This window comes from Callospermophilus lateralis, chromosome 4, assembly GCF_048772815.1.
Source record: "Callospermophilus lateralis isolate mCalLat2 chromosome 4, mCalLat2.hap1, whole genome shotgun sequence".
NCBI lineage: Eukaryota > Metazoa > Chordata > Mammalia > Rodentia > Sciuridae > Callospermophilus > Callospermophilus lateralis.
This window is the reverse complement of record NC_135308.1, coordinates 44,705,069-44,719,668: the sequence shown is the minus strand read 5'-3', so window position 1 is coordinate 44,719,668 and position 14,600 is coordinate 44,705,069. Positions and strand designations below refer to the sequence as shown.

Genomic DNA, 14,600 nt, shown 5'->3' with positions numbered 1-14,600 from the left:
TGCAGATCGAGGGCTCAGCCTCAAAAACTGCCATTCCCCCCAACTTCCGAGGCCAGTTGCAAGGCCCAGGTTGTGCCAGTTCTGATTGATAAGCTATAAATCTGGGTTCCCACAACCCCCTCTTTGGGCTTAGTTAATGTGCTGGAGCAGCTCACAGAATTGGAGGAAATGCTTAACTCATGTACAGGTTTATCATAAACAATATTTCAGAGAATAGTGACGAACCCCAGATGGAGAGGGGAATAGGACAAGACACATGGGACCATGATGTTTCTGGTGCACCACCCTCCAGGAACCTCCAAGTGTTCAGAAACTCTCCAAACCCAGTCCTTTGGGGTTTTTTGGAGGCTTCATGAATAGGTATTAAATCCTTCACCGTTGATGATCAAGTTAACCTTGAGCTCCTCTCCTTCCCTGGAGGTGGTAGTCCCAACCCTCTAATCCTGACTGGTCTTTCCTGTGACCCCCATCTAGAAGCTTCGGAGGGGTTTTCAGCCCTCAGTCAACTCATTAGCACATGAAAAGACACTATCACTTTGGCGATTTCTAGGATTTCAGAAGCTGTGTGCTGAAGAAACTGGGTGAAGACAAATATATATTTCATGGTGTCATAGTTTCCCTGTCTTTTAAAATAATTATGGCTATGCTGGGCATGGTAGCACATGCCTGTAATCCCAGTGGTTGGAGAGGCTGAGGCAGGAGGATCACAAGTTCAAAGCCAGTCTCAGCAACAGCAAGGTGCTAAGCAACTCAGTGAGACCCTGTCTCTAAATAAAATACAAAATAGGGCTGGAGATGTGGCTCAGTGGTTGAATGCACCTGAGTTTAATCCCTGGTATCAAAAAAAAAAAAAAAAAATATATATATATATATATATATATATATATATGACTTTGATCCCATTTTTATTTCATTGATTTTTTTTTAATTCCATTTTTAAATGTTTCCACTGAATGCACAATTGAACCACAGCTTGGGAGCCCCAGCAGAATTGGTGGGGCATTCACTGTAAATGCAAATTAACTGGCTTGCCTCATGGGGACCATACGGGTCACCTGACCAAAGATGAAACAGATTTTCTATTTTTATACATGCAAATAATTCAGTGGGGAAAACATGGCCCCAGAGCAGACTAGTCCCATGAATCCTTTCAGGTGGCACTTAGGCATTTGCAAAATAATTCTCTCAGCATCTTCCATCAAGATGCATAAAGACAAAAATAATAAAAGCCTTTCCAGTTTCGTTACTTGCCTTTTTCACCCCTTCTTCTGAAAAGAAATTTCTTTAAACAATAAGATTTGTTCAAATTCCAAGTATTTTAAGACTTGTATTTTGTAGAGATGAAAATGGTTCCGCTGTTGAATCAGGATTCCTGATGTTGTCAGTTGCTCCTTGTTCCTGCCATTTGCAAGTTTTGCTCGGCAAGTGTAATTCTTTCTTAAAGAAAGTATTTATTCTCCCAGATGCCACTGGGGTATTGAAACAGAGGCAGATAAACTTAATCAAGAAGTATTTAATAATTACTCTGTGTTCCAGCACATTCTGACTGTAACACAGCTCCTCAGACTGTTTATAATTTTGGTGTGGTCATAAGCCTGTTTTACACAAAACGATTAGAATAATTGAACCAGGATTATAACCAAATGCTCAGTGAAGTGATTCAGTTCAGTGTGAGTTAGAGAGGGGAGGGACCTGTCAGAGAAGACTGAAATAGGTTAGGAGGAATTTGTCGGTAAGTGAAACTGATGCTGGGTCTCAAGGATGGAAAATTTGAAGGGGGAGAGGGAAGAGAGAGGGAATATTGGGTGCTTTGGGGACAATCGGATGAACCTGACTGGAACAAAGGATTTGTGAGAAGTGGTAGTATATTAACCAAAATGGTGCTACTGCTGCTTTGTCTTTTTTTTTTTAATAAATCAGAAAAAAATATTATAATGCATAGACAGTTTTTATAATGTATAGAGTGTGGGGAGGAATTTTTGAAAATGATACTGTCAAAAAAAAAAAAAAATCTGAGCGGCTCAGGAGGCTGAGACAGGAGAATCACAAAGTTCAAAGCCAGCCTCAGCAAAAAGTAAGCCACTAAGCAACTCAGTGAGACTCTGTCTCTAAATAAAATACAAAATAGGGCTGGGGATGTATGTGGCTCAGTGGTCAAGTGCCCCTGAGTTCAGTCCCTGGTACCAAAAAAGAAAATCTGAGATGAGTCTTTCTGTCACAAGGAAGTTGTACGTTGATCCAAAGTAGTATATCTTTACAGGAGCTTTAGGTAGGACTCTGCCATCGTGGTGAGAGTCATATTTTAGGAAAATTTTTGAGTCAGGATACTCTTCCCCAAGGTTGCAAAGCTTTTCTGAAGATGTAGCTTGAACTCTTTTTAGAGGAGCTTGATAAATATTTCTGTATCTGTTGCAGACTGTTGCAGCACAGGGATTGTGCCAGCTCCGTGCACTGTCATCCCTAAGTGCTAACACAGCACTTGGCACCGAGCGGGCAGGCAGGCAGTATTTAATGTTGAAAAACCCAGGAATGGTATTCAGGATAAAGAGGAAGGAAGACGCATTGCAGTTAATACAGGCAGAAGAGATATTAAAAACGGTGTTCTTATTCACCCAGCAAACTGTGGCTAAATAGTAGAAAATAAATGAGGAGAAACAATGTATCTTAGAACGTTCTAATTTCTTCTAGTCTTGGAGCCAAATAAGACAATTGGAGATTAAAAGCTGCAGGTCAGAGAGGCAGAGCCGTCCCTATTTTCCTGTGCTTTTGCAGGAAGTGCATTTTATAGAAAAGTCAGAGAGGAACTGAGGGGAAACAGAGAGCTCTGAGCTGGGGAATTCATAGCAGCCTGACAAACACCCAGGGCTGCCTCTCAAGCTGGCCCTTCACCCTCATGGGCTGCTCCACGGGACCCTGAAGTCACTGGCCAGCCTGTCACAGGGTTTGGGAGGTCACGCTGGTGAGGACAGCACATCGAGCTGGAGTCTATGATGGTAAGACTTTCCCATTCTTTGACTGAAGCATTCATTGTTTGAGTCTAAAGCCAACTTTTTACTTCCTCTTGGTGATTTTAAATGATGTATAGAATTTTTAAAATTTCATTTATGCTTTCAGAGCATTAATGTTATTCTTTAAAACTCTCTTTTAGGTCTTCTCCATATCCTTATTAAATTTCGTAGTGAATCTGCCCCATCCCCAGACTTGATGGTGGGAGTGTTTGCTGGGATTTAAAGAGCTAGTCTCAAACTGCATGCTGGTATCATTTGTGTTTCCAGATCTTTAGCTCCAGAGGCAGAAAGCTCTCTGCCTAGTGTAGGTTAACTAAACCAAAATCAGGCGGTGAGAATGAAAATTTGCCTCAGCCACACTGTAAACTGTGCTGTCATCTGAGGGTTCTAGAAACCACGTGAAGTTGGAGATACCCGTCTCTGCCACACGCTGGGGCATGGCCTCCATTAAGGATTGCGGACATTCTGGAAGCTCTGCGGGTATTTTTAGATGAGGCTTGTTCCTATGAATGAGGAAGTCTGGCAGATGGCTCTTCCGGCTGGATTATTTTTTTCCAGCTCTCTACCAAAGTTGTATGGAGACCACTCTCAAAAAGCTTTGCTCTCTAAGGACAATGGGGGGAAAAGCCATTCTAAAAGCCCCTGGGCTGCAGCTGCAGGGCTGAATCTGGCAGGACGCTGTGCCACTGACTCGTGTGGTTCACACAGCTCCTGTGACCAACAGTGGGAGGCGGGAAAGGAAGTCCGAGCAAGAAGTCGTTTATCACAGGGTGTGAGCAGAGACATCTGTGGAGGCCATACTCTTGCTGTAGCTGATAAGAATGTTATTCCCCAGTTGAAGAGGAAAGAGTAGAGCATGTGGTTTACATCCATTGAAGCCATGACATCAGATTTCATTGCATGACAATCAGATTTCATTTTATAGAGGGTTTGCCCGGGTTTTATGAGGGACCAATCAAATTAACGTGGATGAGGGAAACATGCCATTTAAAAAAATAAGTATATTTTTACTATACATTTTTAAGTGCACACATATTGTTAGTTGGCCTCACATCTGACGGAACCCTCCATGAGAGCTCAGAAAGTTCACCTTTGGGAGATTAAGCCTTTTCCAGGGATTCTTAAGTCTATTGTACACACAGGCTGAAGAATCAAAAACATCTTGATTGCAAGTCTCTGCTTTGATGGCAATCTCTCATTTTAAAATTTAATGTGGTTTTGCTCATTCCCTAATTAAAGTGGCAATATTCAAAGAGTGCAGATTGCACAGATTTCCAGGGTGAAAGGTTGGTATTTTTTTTGAAGGGAGGATAACCAAAGATTGAACTCAGGGCCACTCGACCACTGAGTACAACCCCAGCCCTATTTTTTTTTTTTTTTTTTTTTTTTTAATTTAGAGGCAGGGTCTCACTGATTTGCTTATTAGCACCTCACTTTTACTGAGGCTGGCTTTGAACTCGAGATCCTCCTGCCTCAGCCTCCTGAGTCGCTGGGATTACAGCCCTGCACCACTGTGCCCAGCTGGGTGGAAAGTTTTTGATGCAGTTCATGCAAGTGTTATTTCTCCTAAGATTTTGTTGCTTGAGCTCTGTTTGGCTTTTGTCTTGATTCTGTTTGCAGTGTTGGGGATTGAACCTAGGGCCTCCAGCATGCTCGGCAATCCTCTTCTGCATTTGAGCTACACCCCTAGCCCTTCCTAAGATTTTACTGTTAAGGAAAAGTGTCACCCAGTGTGTATTAGAAAGCATGTTCCCTCCCCGTTGCACACCTGAGCATTCTCAGTGCCTGTTCAATTTCAGTTGCCTGGTGGGAATCTGAGCTTCATGAATTTTTCCAGTAGGGAAGCAGCGGTCATATCCCCAGAATTCTACTCTAGGCCAGGATACTAAGATTTACCAAACTATACAGGGTAGGATCTCTGCCGTCCCAACACATGTGCACACGTGTGTATACCCTGTAATGGAGACTGCTTTTGTCTGTGTTCATGTAGTGAGCATCTTCAGGGCTGTGACTTCTCCCTTATGAAGACCAGATTCAGGATCAGACCCAAAGTCCCAGACAAGTTCATCTCTTCCCATTCGCGAGGCCATCCTGAGGCAGAGCTCTCACCGAGTGTGTGGTGTGGGAGGAGATTCCTCCAAGTTATTCTGTGCCTTTCAGAAGCCCAATGAAGGATTAATCAGCATAGCCATCTCCGGACTCACTCAGACTCTGGTGAAGTCATTCCTACTACACACGTTCATTTATCAAGTACTTCGATCATCCAATGAAGTTCTAAAAATAATTCAACTGTCACTCAGATGTCTCAGAATTTTTCCAATACTAACATTTTGCATTTGTGTGTGTGTGTGTGTGTGTGTGTGTGAGCGCGCGCGCATGCGCGTGCGCTGGGAATTAAACCTAGGACCTTTACATGGTAAAGCACACACTTCCTCCACTAAGCTAACACCCCCAGCCCTAGCTTTTTAAAAAAAAAAAAAATATATTGCTGATAAAATGAAAGATTCCTTTATACCCAATTCTCATTAATTTCTCACTGCTCCCTGGAGCAATTACTGACTTAAAGTTGATGAGCATCTTTTACATTTTGTTATGTGGATCTACAAAAATATTTATTACTGTGTGTTTTGAAAATGTATAAAAGGGGCTGGGGATGTGGCTCAAGCAGTAGCGCGCTTGCCTGGCGTGCGGCCCGGGTTCCATCCTCAGCACCACATACAAACAAAGATGTTGTGTCCCCCGAGAACTAAAAAATAAATATTAAAAAATTCTCTCTCTCTCTCTCTCTCTCTCTCTCTCTCTCTCTCTCTCTCTCTCCCCCACTAAAAAAAAAAAAAAGAAAATGTATATAAATGGTATCACATTATATACATGAGTCTTTTGTAAACTACTTTTGATTTTTAACATGTTAAGATTTTTGTTCCATATTGACACATAATCCATTCTATTTATTTTTGACTGTTATGTAATATTACACTATGAGACTGTACCATAATTTGTTTATTCCTGTTTTGATGGACAGTTAGATTGTTTATGATCTCAATTTTAGTATTTGTAACACTAAACACATCCTTGTCCATGTATTTGAAAATTTCTCTAGCTTTGCACTGTGTAGTATGGTAGCCACAAGTTAAAAATGTGATTAGTCCAATTTTCAATGTGCTGCCAATGAAAAATATATACCAGATTTTGAAGACTTAAAATGAAGAAAAGAATATTAAAAATCTTATAAAAATTTTATATTGATTATGTGCTGAAATAACTATTTTTGAATGTTGTATTAAATAAAACCCATTTTATGTTGACCATTTTAACAAAGAATTAATATCACCTTTTTTTTTTTTTTTTTTTTTTTTTTTGTGGCTGAGAATTGAACCAGGCCTTGTGCTTGCGAGGCAAACACTCTACCAACTGAGCTATATCCCCAGCCCTCACCTATTTTTTAAAATATATTTAGATATAACTAAGATGTTTTAATTACTTAAATTATTTGCATTATATATCTACTGTACAAGGTCATTCTAGACCAGGAGTCAGTAACTCAGAGCCTATGGGCCAGCCATCTGTTTTTGTAAATAAAGTTTTATTGGAATGCATACACATTCATTTAGATAATGCTGTAGCTGCTTTCCTGCTACAGCAGCAGGTCAGGTAGTCACAGTCTATATGGTTCATGAGCCTCAAATACTTACCTTTTGCCTATTTAAGGGGAAGTCTTGATCCTCATTCTAGAGTAATGATTTTTAAACTTTCTTTAAAAACATGACCCACGAGATCTATATTTAATATAATTAATATCAATTAATTATATTTATTTATAAATAATAAATATTAATTATAATTTTTGCATTTATTTATAGATATATTATAGCAATTAAATTAATAAACATTTTTAATATTAATATATTTTCTACAGGAAACATATTTAATATTATGGTCCCACACAAATACAGCTGAAACAAAAGTTTCACAAATCCTTACTTTATTTATTTTTGTATTTTCAAGGATATATATACTTCAGAATGGAGTCACTGAGTAACAGGAATGTGCACATTTAACTTTCAGAATTCATTCAAGTGTTTGCCTCTGTGAGAATGTGTATGAATGAGAATGTATCAGTCATGTGGATTGCAAAAATGTAGGTTGCCCACTCCGAGCATTATTTTTTTCACCTTCTTTATAAAGCTTTACATTTTTTCAGACAGGAGTTTTATATTTTAAAGTAGTGAAATTTTTCCTTTATGATTCTATTTATAGATCTTATTTGAGAGATCCTTTTTTCTACTCAAAGGTTGTAAAGATCATCTCTCATATTTTTAACTAACAAATTAAAAATTTTATATATATATATATATATATATATACACGTATATATATATATGTATTTTTTCCCCCAATCAAAATTCACACTCGTGAATGGTATAGGATGTGGCACTGCTCTCTTTTCCATTTCTGTCTTAAATAGCTGGTATGAGATCCAGGAACTGACCTGTCTCTATTCCCAGCAGTGTGGTGGTACTGTTTCTCACACAGGTTCCTACACATGGGGTCTGTTTCTTGGCTCTCCACCAAAGCATTATCAGTTCTAGATGGATCAGAACCAAATCTTTAGTGATGTCACTTACACTCTGGGTGAGCCTTGGGCCTCAATGGCTTTATAGTAAGTTTAAATGACCTTTTAGGGATCACATAATCCTTATCTTGTAATAATTACACCAGATAATTTAAAAGTAGAAAAAGGTACTCAATTCATTTTGCAATTCTGATTTAACCAATGTACCAAAACTGGACAAAGAAACAACAGGAAAGGAAAATTACGGACTAGTCTCTATTTGAATGGAAATGTAAAAATCCTAAACTACTAGTAAAACTAAGTCCAGCAATGGAGAGTAAAAGAAGTTTATGCAAAATGTGCAACCATAGTTTTATTTCAGAAAAGTTATTAATAACGTCACATGGCTCCCAGTTTTTACATTTTTATGTGTCAGTTAAAGATAACCACTGAGCCACATCCCTAGTCCTTTTTAGTTTTTATTTGGGACAGTCTTGTTGATTAGGGCCTCACTAACTTGCTGAGGCTGGCTTTGAACTCACTGAACTCACGATCCACCTGCCTCAGCCTCCTGAGTCACTGGGATTGAGAACAAAGTGATAACTGCTTCATATAGCTTTCTGGAGTGCGTCTCAATAATAGTATATTCCAGCTTAGAAGCCAGGGTTGGGAGTTTCTCCCTTGGTAACTTTCTGGATCTGGAGATAAGACCCTACAGATGATTTGGAGAGGCAAAGTATTTGGTTTCCCCTAGGGCCAGCTTCTATCCTAGACTTAGGAATTGTCGTTATCAGCTTCATATCCTGGCTTCATCTGAGAAAGCCATTATTGATGGATTGATAAGCATAAAAATATTGTAAGAAACTTTCTATGACTGTATGTTGCCAAGGGTTAAATGAAAATCATCTACTACCATAGCATTTTCTAAACTGTATTTCCAAGATCCCAACAGTGATACTGAAATATAAAGAATATGTTCATATAATATTTGACAGCTTTAAAAGCATTTTTTTAGTGTAGTTTTAAGGGTTGGGAATTAGAGAAAAGACATGTTTTCTGAAGAGCACTTTTCATGGTAGCAAACAAACTTTCTCCAAACTTTTCTGTTAAGAACAAGGGATTCCAATGACTGTGAAAACTAACCTAGAGCCAGCAATATTGAACTCAAAAGAACAATCAATGCATTTTTGCCAGTAAGGTCATACGTATTAAATCAGGCAGTTCTGATACCAAATCAATACTGCATTATGTATTTGCTATGTCAGATATTGAGGTATAGATCTGCTGTACTAGGAACAGGAATGTCATCAGGAAATATCAGTTCAGACAAATGTACGTTACCACCTATGGGGAAAGTGCTGGATTGATTACAGTCTGTCTCATTTCTTGGTGAAAATGTCAAATCAGAAGTGAATATTCATGTTCTTGGAAAGTGGGGGAGGAGAAATCAATAAGCTAAACATTCTACCTAGTAATGGAACTGTTTTCTCCAAGTAGAATTGTCTTGTGTTTGTTTGTTTGTTTTTTCTTAAAATTGGTCTTCCCATCTCTGGAATGTTAATAATGCTGTTTTAGAGATAAAACAAAAGATTTTACAAAAAGCCAAAGGGTAGATTCCGTAGTTCTAGAATAGGGGTTATAGCCAGGCCTGGTGGTGCCCGCCTGTAATCCCAGCGGCTCAGGAGGCTGAAGCAGGAGGATCACAAGTTGGAAGCCATCCTCAGCAACTTAGCAAGGCCCTAATCAACTCAACAAGACCCCGTCCCAAAATAAAAAATAAAAGGGCTGGGAATATGGGTCAGGGGTTAAATGCCCCTGAGTTCAATCTCTGGTATAGGAAAAAAAAAAAAATAGAAATAGGGGTTATGGTAACTATTTAAGCATTTCATTGGAAATCTGGTTAAAATTTAAGTAATGTTTTCCTTAATTCCAAGGAACAACCTAGACTTTTCAATGCCATGGTTACAGAGTACCAGGCAAATGAAGAAATCCCATATTTCGAAACCTAGTTTGCAATTCACATGTCTCAGGTTTCAAAAACTACCCAGTCTCATATTTCTCTGTACCTTTATTTATATGATAAAATTTTGATTTTTCTTTGTAGGAATGTAACACATGATATAAGAGATGACATAAATGTTTTGGTAGATGGGGTCAGAATGTGAAGTTCCTCCCAAGTCAGGATTTTGGTGCTTGTTTTTATAAACTGTCTCTAATCCCACTCAGGAAATCCGCCATCCATGTTCATAAGATTTCGGACGAATCCCTGTTCTCTCTCCCCCAAATGTATATACGTGTGTGTGTGTGTGTGTGTGTGTGTGTGTGTGTGTGTGTGTGTGTTTTAACTTGCAGGCATTGGCCAGGTTTCAAGAGCATAGGAGGTTCATGACCATCAGCCTAGTCTCTGAATGGAAACCAAGGGAGTTATTTTTATTGTTTGTTCTTACCTTTTCCAGGCACCTTTTAAAAATGAACAAGAGCAGCTCTGATTTGGAAAAAGTGAGCCAGAGCTCTGCAGAGAGCCTCAGCCCGTCCTTCAGGGGTGTCCCCATCAGCTTCACCACCGGCTCCACAGACAGCCTGGCCTCAGACTCAAGGACCTGCAGTGATGGAGGTAATAGACTGGCCTTCGGTGAAGAGGTTCAGATTCTCCTGGATCTACAAGGCGGGTCTGAGTTGACTGCTGGGATTTGAAAGGGTTAAGCAAGACCTACTGCCTTGATCTGCTTCCTCCTCCAAGGAGTAGTTAGTTCCTCATTGAATACAGGACAGCCGCCTCATCCCTATTGCCCTCTCTTGGCAACAGGGTGGGAGGGGGTTGGAGTTGGGAGCATGCAGAAAGGCTCCTGATTCCTTGGGTAACCAGCCAGCTGTGTTTGCAGGTGTACTTCCTCCCCTGAGGGTTAGCTCTAAGGGGACTAGATGCACACCAACCACTGGTCTCATCCTCTGTATTTCTCTCTGTCTCATTTGCATGTACGCGTGCACAAGCTTACATGGGCACAGCAGGTGTTTACATAAATGTTTGCTGAATTAAAGCATGAAGGTTTCATTAGGTCCATGCCACTTTTGTGGATTAGACTGTAAAGTATAATAAATGGGTCTTGATGGGGCACCTTCCTAAAAAAGGAACTGCTGATTCTCTGTGCCTGTGGCCTGGATGGGTAGTATTTAAAACCTCTCACCCTTTCAGCCTTCTTTGTGTGTGCCCTCTCCTGTGTTTCTGTTGGAATGCATTAGCATGTTAGTTTTAAACATGTGCTAGTATGGCTTTTTTTCTCATTCCTATTTCAGTACTTCTTCCCGGTAGGCAATTCTGGAGTAGAGGGTTCCATTGTAATTCTACTGTCGGGAACATTTTTCTATCCAAAAGATGAGCACTGGCTAAGATAGAAGCATGTGTTATAAGTCAAACTATGGTGTGTTCTGATGGGAAACCTCTAATAGCTCTCACTTAAAAACAGGAAATATTTTAGTCTTGATTTTGAGGGAAGGTAGCAAAATGCAGATTTTTCCGGGCTCCTATCTTCTTCCTTTTCCCATCCCATTGTGCAAACATTCAGTGAGGCAGATTACTCGCTGAAATGTTGGACATCTGAACCATGATTCCCTGTGATAGTCAGCTCTGATCCACTTGTTGGAGGACAGTGACCAATTCCAAGAGTGCGATCCACAATGGGCCCCTCTGTGGTGGCCATGAGAACTGGCGTTCACTGCCTCACCACTTTGCTTCTCAGTAAGTCACGATGTCTGTTCTTAGGGCTCTTAAGGACTAGCCAGGAAAGATAAGATTAAAACACATGACACATGGGTGCATCGGACAACATGGGAAACTGGGCTGCCCACAGCATGAAGGCTTTTGCAGGCTTCCAGAGTATAGAGATCTGCTGAGCACCAAGGGAGGGTTTGGGAAAGGGTTTTTGAGAAAATGGGACTTCAGCTCCTGTCTGCAGTATGGTTGGAATTGAAGAGGTGGGGGTCAAGAAGCAGAGGACTTTTCAGGTTAAAGAAAGAATAAAGGAACCCAAAGCACAGGATGGCAGCGCAGAGTGGGAAGGGAAAATCAACTAAGGTGCAGAGGTGAAGGTAGGCGCAGGGAACATGGGAACATGGGACGTGAGGTTGGACAGAAGCCAGGACTGGATTGTTCGAGGTTTTCAAAGCTAGTTTGTGGGGTAGGACATAGGGAGCTGCTAGAGACTTCAAGCCACAATGGGGTCACCCAATTAAGAGAGTTTTTCTTGTTAGTTTCTGAATAACATGAACTAAAAGGAATGTATCTTCCTGGTTCTTTCTTTATCACAAGTTATTCAGTGGAAAAGCACTTCAAAATGTAGGTTCCTACATGAACAAGAGATGTATACCTTGTCACCAGACGCTGAGCCTTAGGGGCCAACCATTTCTCCCTCTGCTCTTTCATGTAGCTCTGTACCAGAAACAGAGTGGGGAACTGGCAGGAGACCAAAGGTGTTCTTTCTCCCTTCATTCAGGCTTGCACCATGAACCAAGGCAGCTTGCTTTAGGTCTGAATTAAACAATTATCTGTCAGTCCCTTGAATCGTTACTTACTTTTCCTTTGTAGCTGAAATATTTACCCAAGAATGTTTATTCTTGACTTGTATTACAACTTGATATCTGGTAGTGAAGCTGAGACCATGGATCAGAATAAAAGTAGAGTCAGTTCCAGTAAAATTGCTCGAAACTAAAATGTAACGTCTACCTCCCTAGCGGTATATGTAAAGTGAAAAGATACCCTTAGCACGTACCTTTATTTGTCAGTAAGAATTCATTAATGAGAACTGGATTTTGTTGACTTTTTATATCCACGGTATGGGCTGGACTAGGTGAGCTGAGAGAGTCATTCCGGGGCATATCATCATAGTGGTTTTATAAACTTCTTGGAAAATGATCAGGGTTAGTGTTGAAAGCGTGTGATCTGCTACTCAGGTTTTGTGGCTAAAAAAGTGAAATGTATAAGAAAAACAACCAAAATCTTTAACTTTGTTATATTTCTAAATCAGGAGCTTACCCAATTTTTTTATGGTAGGGAAGATGGACAAATGAACATCAGAAATGGTCCTCAGAAGACTCTTGTGCTTTTAATTAGTCATTTTTACTTATTTATTCATTTATTTTGGTACTGGGAATTTAACGCAGGGGCGCTTCACCACTGAGCCACATCCCCAGCCCTTTTTATATTTTATTTAGAGACAGGGCCTTGCTAACTTGCTGAGGCTGTCTTAGAACTTGCAATCCTCCTGCCTCAGCCTTCAGAACCATGAGGTTGTAGGCATGCACCACCGCGCCTGGCCTCAAGTTGTTTCTTTTAAGTACACAAGCCTAATGTCACATTAAGATAATTCCCCTCTTTGATTTAGGATGACATTAAAATTTAGTTAACATGTATTTGTGGATACCAGGAGATAAGATTAATTACAGTTGTCTATTTAACTGAAATGATTGGTACTCACAATAGAGAAGAAAGAGGTCTGACTCAGTGAGCAAGCAGGTATAAACCATGAAAAGCCAAGTGCCAGGGCACTCCTGCTGTTCTTATTTTTAGAGAAAGCAAACCAGAGCTAGAGAAAGTTAATTATATATTGTAGCAGTCATCAGCTCGTTTTTCCTCAACAATAATGCCAAACAGAATTTTTATACATACATTAATCATCTGATAGATATGTGTTGAACGCAGACTATATGCTGGGTATAGTTCAGCCTGCTGATGATCCAACAGTGGAAAGAACTCTCCCGTCCCTTCTGACTTGGGGCAAGTAGCTGGTAAGTCAGGTGGCAGTAAATTCTGTGGAGGAGAAATCCAGCCAGGAAGGAGGTAGGCAGGGGGGGACGGGAAGTCCACAAAGATCAGACCTCAGTTAGAATGAGTGTCAGCTTGACCTTCACCAAGCACTGGCTCCCCTTCTCTGATTCTCATCTGTGACTTGGTAAGAAAAAATTCTATTTTTAAAAAGAAGATTCTGGAAAAGGCATCTAAAACTCTCTATTTAGACTCAGTGTATTTTCTAACTAGCGAACAGGCTTATTAGAGCCCTTAATATTAAATTCACTGTTTGAGTCTAATATAGTACACTGGTGTTTAGCTTAATACAGAAGGTATACCTTATCCAAGAAGGTAAACTGAATCATGGATTCTCTCTGGTAAATCTATTAACTGAAGGATAAAGGTTATATTCCAGAGAAAGGGGTTTATGTCAGATTTTTGGTGTCCTGAGCTGCAATATCAGCAAAGTGATGCTTCATCTTAAACTATTCTCATCTGAAGCTATTATCTTTAAACTGAGTTTTAAACTACATTGCATCAATCAGGTTCATATGAATATGATAAAAATTCAAACAATACAGAAAAATACGAAATGAAATGTGAATCATGGGAACCCTCATCCCACCTCTTTCTATCACTTTGAACATTTTTTATATTTTCCCAGAGTTTTTTTTTGGAGGGGCGGAGGCGCATACCAGGGATTGAACCTAGGGGCACTCAACCACTAAACCACATCCCCAGCCCTATTTTGTGTTTTATTTAGAGACAGGGTCTCACTGAGTTGCTGAGTGCCTCACCATTGCTGAGGCTGGCTTGGAACTCACAGTCCTCCTGCTTCAGCCTCCTGAGCCACTGGGATTACCTCTCCCCACCAGAAGTTTTTAATCTATATTTGGGGATGTCATAAAATTCAGCTCTACTCATTTTTATACTTAATGTACTTTGAAGTCTTTCAGAAAGGAGATCTACCTTATTTTTTAAAATCACTGTGTATATTTTTATTGGATGAATTGGTGAGACCCTTCTATTCCAAAGCATAGATTTTCATTACAAGACTGTAATAAGATCCTGCAATGTCGGTTGGCTGAATTTGGCAAGCACATCTGTAAGACAAATTCTTAAAAGACATTGAACTGATCACAATGGATATGTATTTCAAATTGATATTACCAAATTAACCTCTAAAACGTCAGTTTGTCTCTCTGTCAACAGTATATGAAAAGTGCTTCGAATGAACTTTTAACTCTTTTGGAAGACA

General features: G+C 39.9%; 1 protein-coding gene across 1 annotated transcript in view; it reads left to right on the top strand.

The window, feature by feature from the left end:
• The window catches only part of Prag1 (PEAK1 related, kinase-activating pseudokinase 1), a 53,727-nt gene that overhangs the window by 24,700 nt on the left and 14,427 nt on the right, over positions 1-14,600 (top strand). Inside the window, exon 4 of the mRNA XM_076853771.1 lies at positions 10,017-10,174. Coding sequence (XP_076709886.1) covers positions 10,017-10,174 — 158 coding nt within the window. The remainder of the gene's footprint in view (positions 1-10,016; positions 10,175-14,600) is intronic.